This window comes from Amblyraja radiata, chromosome 8 (genome assembly GCF_010909765.2).
Source record: "Amblyraja radiata isolate CabotCenter1 chromosome 8, sAmbRad1.1.pri, whole genome shotgun sequence".
Classification (NCBI taxonomy): Eukaryota; Metazoa; Chordata; class Chondrichthyes; order Rajiformes; family Rajidae; genus Amblyraja; species Amblyraja radiata.
In genome coordinates this window covers 62,912,653-62,921,855 of record NC_045963.1, presented here as the reverse complement: position 1 = coordinate 62,921,855, position 9,203 = coordinate 62,912,653, and the positions used below count along the sequence as shown (strand labels likewise).

Sequence of the window (9,203 nt, the reverse complement as noted above, 5' to 3'; positions counted from 1 at the left end):
CACAGATGTTGCCTGAACCGCTTGAGTTCCTCCACCACGTTGTCCTTTGCTCGTTGGGAAAGACTTTGGCTGAATTGGCGCTACGGGTCAGAAGTTCAATGCCTTTCACTGACAATCTGCAGGAACTGAACCGTAAAAGTCAAGCCGCCTCTCCACTAGCCGCCTGCACACCTTCTGCTGCGGTCCTAACAAGGGACCCGGAGACCGACTTCACTCCTACCAGCCCGCAGAGAGTGTGCTACCCCCTACCCTTACTATGGGAACAGGAGCTGTGTGTCCCGTTATCCCGACGACAGGAAGACATGTCGTGCAACGGTTCAAATGTAACAAAAAAACGCAGCGTGGGCTTGAAAGGGGATGGTGCCCAATGGCGCCGGGCAGAGAGCGAGCACTTAGAGGGAAGGTGCAATGCGTTAACTTGAGGAGAGACGCTCCACACACATTCACATTCACATTCACACTCACACTCATACTCACTCACCCGGCCCGGCGCGGCGCGCGCCCCGCTCGCCTCGTGCCCGCGCGCATCGCATCGCATGGCCCCGCCCCGCCCCGCCCCCGCGGCCAATCAGCCGGCGCCGTGCTCACGATTTGCATATCACGCCTTTCCGTCGCCCACCCAACGCCGCTGTCCCATTGGCGGCGCGGGCTGTCAATCACGGGCAGCCCGAGCACTCGCGACTCGTCAACCAGTCAGCGGTCCCGCCCATCCTTCACGCGAAGCTCTGAGACCGGTGCGGCGGCGGCGGCGGTTGTTGTATCTGCGGCTGCTGCTGTTCCCTGTCCTCTCTCGTCAGCGTCAACGTCAACATCTTCAGGTAAATGGTGCCCCGTCGAATGTGTGTCGTTCAGTATTGGTGAAGGAGCGATGGCGTGGTGGCATCGACCTCACGCAGTCTGCGAAATGGCGTCCCGTGTGTTTGTATGGAGGCCAACCGGTTCCAGCCTGTTCTGGCCGGCTCTGGGCGAGCAAGCTGCCGCCATCCACTGACCGAGGCTCCTGGCACCCCCTTCCCCCCTCCCCCCCCCCCCCGGCACCCTCTCCCCCCCGCCCCGGCACCCCCTCCCCAACACTTCTGTCCGGGACGCGGCCGTCCACCGCCCCGCAACCCCATGGCCGGGATGAATGGTCGCCCCCTTTCCCAAGCCCTGGCCGGGATGAATAGTCGCCCCCAACTCCGATGGGGTTGAACGTATGGGTTCCCCCCACCACTTACGAGGATGAATATCCGACTGCCGCCCCTTCCCCAAACCTGCAGATGACGAGAGGCAGCCACCCCCACCCCCCACTCTGCGTTGACTTTGCGGCAGTAACTGGTGCCTTCGTCCATTTTCTTTCTGTCCTTTGGTTTACACACGACCATCTCTCGACCGTGTGCTTGCAGCCCGTGGGAGTGCTTCTTGAGTCTGTCTCGGTAAAACGTTAGCAGATACTCGGTCTGCGCCAAGCGTCACCAAAAAAACAATTCTGTGTGATTAGAGACATGGCAGATATGCGGGCGCTGGGATCCGAAGGCAAAAACAGACTGCTGGACGCAGTCAACGGGTCGAGCAGCATTGGTGGCGTGAGATGGACAGAATGTTGCGGGTCTTCATCGGACTGAAGGAGGGTCCAACTCAAAACGTCGTCTGTCTATTTTTCTTCCACAGATGTCTTTCTATTTCCTACTACTGAGTTCCTTCAGTAGTTTTTGTTATTGAAACAGATCGAGCAGCATCTGTAGAGGCAGAAGAATAGATGGTAGAACAGTACAGATTTTGAACGGTCTGTTTGACCAACAACGTCCCGCCATGATGCCGGTTTGAATTGCACATCGGCATCCACTTGATCCAAATTCCTCCATTCTCTTCCTGTCCATGTCTGACCAGATGCTTCTTAAACGTTGCTATCGTTTCTAGTCGATTTGTTTTGCAATGCATGGTTTTGATCCCCAACTGTGGAACATGCGTTTGCCTCTGCAGATACATATAGAATATGTGCAGGAATAGGCCATTCGGCCCTTCATGGGTGATCTGTCTGAAAATGTTTTTCCTCATCTTAGTTCTAAATGGCCTACCCCTTATTTTTAAATGGTGGCCCCTGGTTCTGGTCTCTCCCAACATTGGGAACATGTTTCTTGCATCTAGCGTGTCCATTCCCTTAATAATTTTACATGTTTCTATAAGATCCCCTCTCATCTTTCTAAATTCCAGTAAATACAAGCCCTGTCACTCCATTCTTTCATCATATGACGGTCCCACCATCCTGGGAATTAACCTCGTGAACTTACGCTGTACTCCCTCAATAGCTAGAATGTCCTTCCTCAAATTAGGAGACCAAAACTGCGCACATTACTCCAGGTGTGGTTTCACCAGGGCCCTGCACAACTGCAGAAGGATCTCTTTGCTCCTATACTCAACTCTTCCCGTTATGGAGGCCAAAATGCCATTAGCTTTCTTCACTGACCGTTTAACCTGCATGCTTACTTTCAGTGACTGATGTACAAGGGCACCCAGGTCTCACACCAATCAGATAATAATATGCCTTCCCGTTCTTGCCACCAAAGTGGATAACCTCACATTTATCCACATTCTACTGCATCTGCCCACACACCCAACATGTCGAAGTCACCCTGCACCCTCCTAGCATCCTCTTCACAGTTTACATTGCCACCCAGCTTTGTGTCATCTGCAAATTTGTGAATGTTACTTTTAATTCCTTCATCCTAAATCATTAATGTATATTGCAAATTGCTGCGGTCCCAGCACCGAGCCTTGCGGCACCCCACTAGGCACTGCCTGCTATTCTGAAAGGGGCCCGTTAATATAACCATATAACAATCACAGCTCGGAAACAGGTCATCTCGACCCTTCTAGTCCGTGCCGAACACGTATTCTCCCCTAGTCCCATATACCTGCGCTCAGACCATAACCCTCCATTCCTTTCCCGTCCATATAACTATCCAATTTATTTTTAAATGATAAAAATGAACCTGCCTCCACCACCTTCACTGGAAGCTCATTCCACACAGCCACCACTCTCTGAGTAAAGAAGTTCCCCCTCGTGTTACCCCTAAACTTCTGTCCCTTAATTCTCAAGTCATGTCCCCTTGTTTGAATCTTCCCTACTCTCAGTGGGAAAAGCTTATCCACGTCAACTCTGTATCTCTCTCATCATTTTAAAGACCTCTATCAAGTCCCCCCTTAACCTTCTGCGCTCCAAAGAATAAAGCCCTAACTTGTTCAATCTTTCTCTGTTACTTAGTTGCTGAAACCCAGGCAACATTCCAGTAAATCTCCTCTGTACTCTCTATTTTGTTGACATCCTTCCTATAATTAGGCGACCAAAATTGTACACCATACTCCAGAATTGGCCTCACCAATGCCTTGTACAATTTTAACATTACATCCCAACTTCTATACTCAATGCTCTGATTTATAATCCCTCTTCTTTGTTTCCTGTCTGCCAGCCAATTTTCTATCCACGTCAATACCCTACCCCCATACATGTGCTCTAATTTTGCCCACTAATCTCCTGTGTGGGACCTTATCAAAGGTAAATGGTAGCGAATTAAGGAATGCAGTGGAACAGAGGAATCTAGGAATAACTGCATAATGCCCTGAAGGTGGAATCTCATGTAGATAGGGTGGTAAAGAAAGCTTTTGGTGTGCTGGCCTTTATAAATCAGAGCATTGAGTATAGAAGTTGGGATGTAATGTTAAAATTGTACAAGGCATTGGTGAGGCCAATTCTGGAGTATGGTTTACATTTTTGGTCGCCAAATTATAGGAAAGATGTCAACAAAATAGAGAGAGTACAGAGGAGATTTACTAGAATGTTGCCTGGGTTTCAGCACCTAAGTTACAGAGAAAGGTTGAACAAGTTAGGTCTTTATTCTTTGGAGCGCAGAAGGTTAAGGGGGGACTTGATGGAGATCTTTAAAATGATGAGAGGGATAGACAGAGTTGACGTGGATAAGCTTTTTCCATTGAGAGTAGGGAAGATACAAACAAGAGGACATGATGAGAATTAAGGGACAGAAGTTTAGGGGGAACTTCTTTACTCAGAGTGGTAGCTGTGTGGAATGAACTTCCAGTGGAAGTGGTGGAGGCAGGTTCGATTTTATCATTTAAAAATAAATTGGATAGATATATGGACGGGAAAGGAATGGAGGGTTATGGTCTGAGTGGAGGTAGATGGAACTAGGTGAGAGTAAGTGTTCGGCACGGACTAGAAGGGCCTGTTTCCGTGCTGTCATTGTTATGTGTTTTTATGGCTTTCTGAAAGTCCAAGTACACTACATCCGATGCTGTCTGATCCATTGAATTATGCCAGCAGTTGAATGTTATTTTTCCATCATATGTAATATTGATTATGGCTGAGAGATTGACATTGGATGGGGCACGAAAATTGTTCTTAAAATAATCCTATGTGATAATAAAAGCAGGGATTGATACATTTTAACATATTAAATATGAGTGATTTGAGGTTCAGACAGAAAACCATAATTGAGTAAACGGTTAATGTGACCTTTATTGAATGGCAGAGCAGGGTGGAGAGCTGAATTGGCCTACTTGTTTCTAAATTTTTAACATCTCCAGTAACAACATTGTTATTTAAATAGCTGTAGTACTTGTCAGACCGGATAAGGAGGCTTTTGGTGACACAAGGAAACTGCAGATGCTGGTTTACCAAAAATGACACGGGGTGCTGGAGTAACTCAGTGGGTCAGACAACATCTCTGGGGAACACGATGGGTGTAGTTTTGTGTTGGGACCCCCCCCCTCTCTCTCTCTCTCTCCCCCCCTCTCTCTCTCTCTCTCTCCCCCCCTCTCTCTCTCTCTCTCTCTCTCTCTCTCTCTCCCCCCCTCTCTCTCTCTCTCTCCCCCTCCCTCTATCCCTTCCCCCTCTCCCTCTCTCTGCATCGCTCCTCCGGCCCGTCTCTCTCTCCTCTCCTTCCCCGCCTCTCTTCTCTCTCTCGTCTCTCCTCGCCCTCTCTCCTCTCTCTCAATCTAAACAGTTCTACCTACTCCACTGCTCCAACTCTCCTCGCTCTCTCTCTCTGGCGTCCTCCCCTCTCCTCTCTCTCTCCATCAGTCTACTCCCCCTGCTCTCTCTCCCCCCCCTCCTCATCTTCCACCCCTCTCTCGTCTCTCTCTCCCCCTACTCTCGTCTCTCTCTCCCCCTCCTCTCTCTCTCCTCCCCCCCCTCTCTCTCTCTCCCCCCCCCCCTCTCTCTCTCCCCCCCCTCTCTCTCTCTCCCCCCCCTCTTCTCTCTCTCCCCCCCTCTCTCTCTCTCCCCCCCCCTTCTCTCCTCTCCCCCCCCTCTCTCTCTCTTCGCCCCCCTCTCTCTCTCTCTCTCTCTCTCTCTCACCCCCCTCTCTCTCTCTCTCTCTCACCTCCCCCTCTCTCTCTCTCTCTCGCCACCCCCTCTCTCTCTCTCTCTCTCCTCCCCCCTCTCTCTCTCTCTCTCTCCTCCCCCCTCTCTCTCTCTCTCTCCTCCCCCCTCTCTCTCTCTCTCTCTCCTCCCCCCTCTCTCTCTCTCTCTCTTCTCCCCCCTCTCTCTCTCTCTCTCTTCTCCCGTCTCCCCTCTCTCTCTCCCCTCGCTCTCTCCCGCATCTCTCTGCTCTCTCACTTGCGCCACCTCCTCTTCTCTCTCTCTCTCTCCTCATCTTCTTCTCTCTCTCTCCTCACTCTCTCTCCTACTCACTCTCTCTCTCCTCTCTCTCTCTCTCTCGTCCCTCTCTCGCCCCCTCTCGCCCCCTCATCTCCCCCCTCCTCTTCTCTCCCGCCCTCTCTCTCTCTCTCCCCCTCTCTCTCCGCGCCCCCTCTCCTCTCTCCCGCTCCCCCTCTCTCTCTCCCCCGCCTCTCTCTCTCTCCCCCCCTCTCTCTCTCTCCCGCCCTCTCTCTCTCTCCCCCCCTCTCTCTCTCTCCCCCCCCGCTCTCTCTCGTCTCCCGCCCCTCTCCTCTCCTCTCTCCCCGCCCCTCTCTCTCCTCTCCCCCCCCTCTCTCTCTCTCCCCCCCACCTCCTCTCTCTCTCCCCCCTCTCTCGCTCTCCCCCCTCTCTCTCTCTGCCCCCTCTCTCTCTCCCTCTTTCTCCCCCTCCTCTCTCTCCCCCCCCCTCTCTCTCCCTCTCCCCCCCCTTCTCTCTCTCTCTCTCTTCCCTCTCTCTCTCTCCCCCCACAATGACATGCAGCAAAATTATAATACAGTATCTCAACTCTTTTTACACATTGCAATTAATGCAATTTCTATTATTTCTTTCCACTTCCAAACAAAAATGTGGTTGGATTATTCAGCATATGATCAACCTGTGTCAATAAATCCTGGACCATGGTAACATATATGCTTAACCATGCACACTATAGATTGATGCAAGCATGTTTTCTGTGAAGGACTGAAAATGACCATGACATGGCAATAGCATGGGTCGTTATTGCTAATGGCACAGAAACACTCTCGCTTCCCACATAATTTATCCACAACAAAATACACAGGCTGCATTGAAATTTCTAAAGGCATTTTATGGTAATAGCAGGTACACAAAAATGCTGGAGAAACTCAGCGGGTGCAGCAGCACCTATGGAACGAAGGAAATGGGCAACGTTTCGGGCCGAAACCTTCTTCAGACTGATTGGGGAGGGCCGGGAGAAGAAAGGAAAAAGGAGGAGGAGGAGCCCGAAGGCTGAGGGATGGGAGGAGAGGCTGAGGAAGGGGAGGAGCAAGGGCTAACAACATTGGGAGAATTCAATGTTCATGCCCCCAGGATGCAGACTCCCCAAGCAGAATATGAGGTGCTGTTCCTCCAATTTCCGGTGTTGCTTGCTCTGGCCGTGGAGGAGACCCAGGACAGAGAGGTCAGATACGGAATGGGAGGGGGAGTTGAAGTGCTGAGCCACCGGGAGGTCAGGTTGGTTATTGCGGACCGAGCGGAGGTGTTCGGCGAAACGATCGCCAAGCCTCCGCTTGGTCTCACCGATGTAGATCAGCTGACATCTAGAGCAGCGGATGCAATAGATGAGGTTGGAGGAGATGCAGGTGAACCTCTGTCGCACCTGGAACGACTGCTTGGGTTCTTTAATGGAGTCGAGGGGGGAGGTAACGGGACAAGTGTTGCATCTCTTGCGATTGCAAGGGAAAGTGCCCGGGGAGAGGGTGGTACGGGAGGGAAGGGAAGAATTGACAACTTGGTGCTTGGGTTCTGATTGCCTTGTCACCTATGGCTTGTGTGGGGAAAATGACCCCCACCCTCCCGCCGGTGGAGACGGAGGAGAGAGAGAAGGTGAAGAGGGAGGAGAGGCACCAAGTTGTAAGCGGCCAAAGGTGCACACCCCCCACTCTTCCACGGCCTCCCTCTGCAGGCTGCGGGTCGGGTGGAGTTGAGTTGTGGGACAATGTTCATCCCTCCACAGTGAAGTGATGGACGCGGGGGTCTGGACCAATCGCTGACAAGTCCCGCCCCCGGCAACGTCATGTCTGTTATTTGACTTTTCTGTTGAACGGCATTCGGTCGGTTGGCTTATGGGCGACGTCGCCTTTCGGGTCGGTGGCGTTTCGGCAGAGCAGCCATTCGGTGAATTTGCTTTTAGGCGACGCAGCCTTTCGGTTAGTTGGCTTTAAGGTGACCTTCCCTTTCGGTTAGTTTGCATTTAGGCGTCCCACCCTTTCGGTTCGCTGACCTCTAGGACCCCTGGCCAATACTTCCTACTTTTTTTCTGGAGTTGAATATCATGCCTGCTTTGTGCTGGGTATGATTCCAACCAGTGGAAGACTTCTGCCATGCAATTAGTCCTGTCTTAGGGCTTCATGTTGGATCTTCATTCTGAGGCATGCCAGGTGCTGCTCCTGGCATTCCCTCCTGCACTCTTCATTGAACCAGTTATCCCTGGTTTGATTGTGGAAAGAGAGCAAAATGTTGGCTGGGCTGTGATGTTGAAGATTATGGAGAATACATTTCTGCTGCTGTAAATCTGCTGATTTCATATAGTAGTGAGTTACTTACTCCAGATACCCGCATCTGTACTCTGTTATGCATTCAAGTTTTGGATATGCTGTGGGAGTAGCCAGAATGAGCAACTGTTGTACATTTTGTATATACTGAGATGCACTGAAGAAGGATTTAATGCTTAAAATGGTGAATGGGGTACTAGTAAAGCATACTGTGGTTTGATGAGCAGGAAAGAACTGCAAATGCTGGTTTAAATTGAAGGTAGACACAAAATGCTGGAGTAACTCAGCGGGACAGGCAGCATCTCTGGAGAGAAGAAATAGGTGACATTTCGGGTCGAGAACCTTCTTCAGACTGAGTGTCGACCTGTGGTTTGATGAAATGGCTTGAATTCTATTCAAGGCTTTGAATGTAAGTCACCACCTACCTGCCACATAATGGTGACCAAACTTATTAGGGCATTGTTTCCTGGAAGTCATATTCTTAATTTCATTAAAACCTCTTTACTTCAGAGCCTACTGTCGTGTTGTCATCCAATCTACAAACTGGTTGTACATCCTTCCCAAGATGAACAGGTAGGACTGTTCTGACAGATCCATTGTTTCTGTATATTTTTGCCCTCAACTTATTTCATACTTCTCCTTATCCTGTATCTTGTCTACACCCCCTCTGCTCATTGCTTGTAAGGAATTCATTCCATCCTCCCCCTTTCTATGCTCTGCCAAATCAACTCTTTTTAATCAGGGCTTCTTTACGATGGTTAATGGAACTCGTGACAACTTCTGCACTACTGTGCTTGTCTGTCTTCCTAGCCAGAGCAAGGATAGGGTTTTCCTTATCTTTGCTTTCCATTCCCCCAGCCTTGGCAACCATTCTGTTATTTCTGCCAGCTTCATTGAGATGCTGTCATCAGATGGATCTTCCCCACCCATCTCTGTCCTCTACAACTCCCCAGTCTGCTCTTCCATTTCCACCAATCACTCCCTTTCTGGAGCAGCTTGCCATGCAACTATTGGAGGTGAAGCACTGACTTATTCAGGATCCCATTTAGTAAGTGCAAGACATTATATCATCAACAATGGTGAAATAAAATGCAGTTTGGGTGACCACTTCACAGATACCTCCAATTCTCTGTAATGCTTTTCCTGCATTTTCAATTGCTTCGTTCCACTTCCACTCAGAACGTTAAGCATTGACTTTAACTGTTTCAGATGTTTGTCGGAGCGAACTAATCCTGAGTTAAAATAATCCGCTTTGACATGAATTGGTTTTTTTT

At 50.2% G+C, this 9,203-nt stretch overlaps 1 protein-coding gene across 4 annotated transcripts in view; it reads left to right on the top strand.

Annotated features, from left to right (window-relative positions):
* Positions 1 to 658: 658 nt before the first annotated feature.
* Positions 659 to 9,203, top strand: part of LOC116976303 (CD276 antigen-like) — a 44,777-nt gene continuing 36,232 nt past the window's right edge. The window contains exons 1-2 of one of the 4 annotated variants that reach the window (XM_033026072.1): positions 659 to 818; positions 8,440 to 8,502. In XM_033026072.1, the coding sequence (XP_032881963.1) occupies positions 8,495 to 8,502 (8 nt within the window). In that variant the 5' untranslated portion in view covers positions 659 to 818; positions 8,440 to 8,494. The remainder of the gene's footprint in view (positions 819 to 8,439; positions 8,503 to 9,203) is intronic. The other 3 variants (XR_004412922.1, XR_004412923.1, XM_033026073.1) reach the window with 3 other exon arrangements.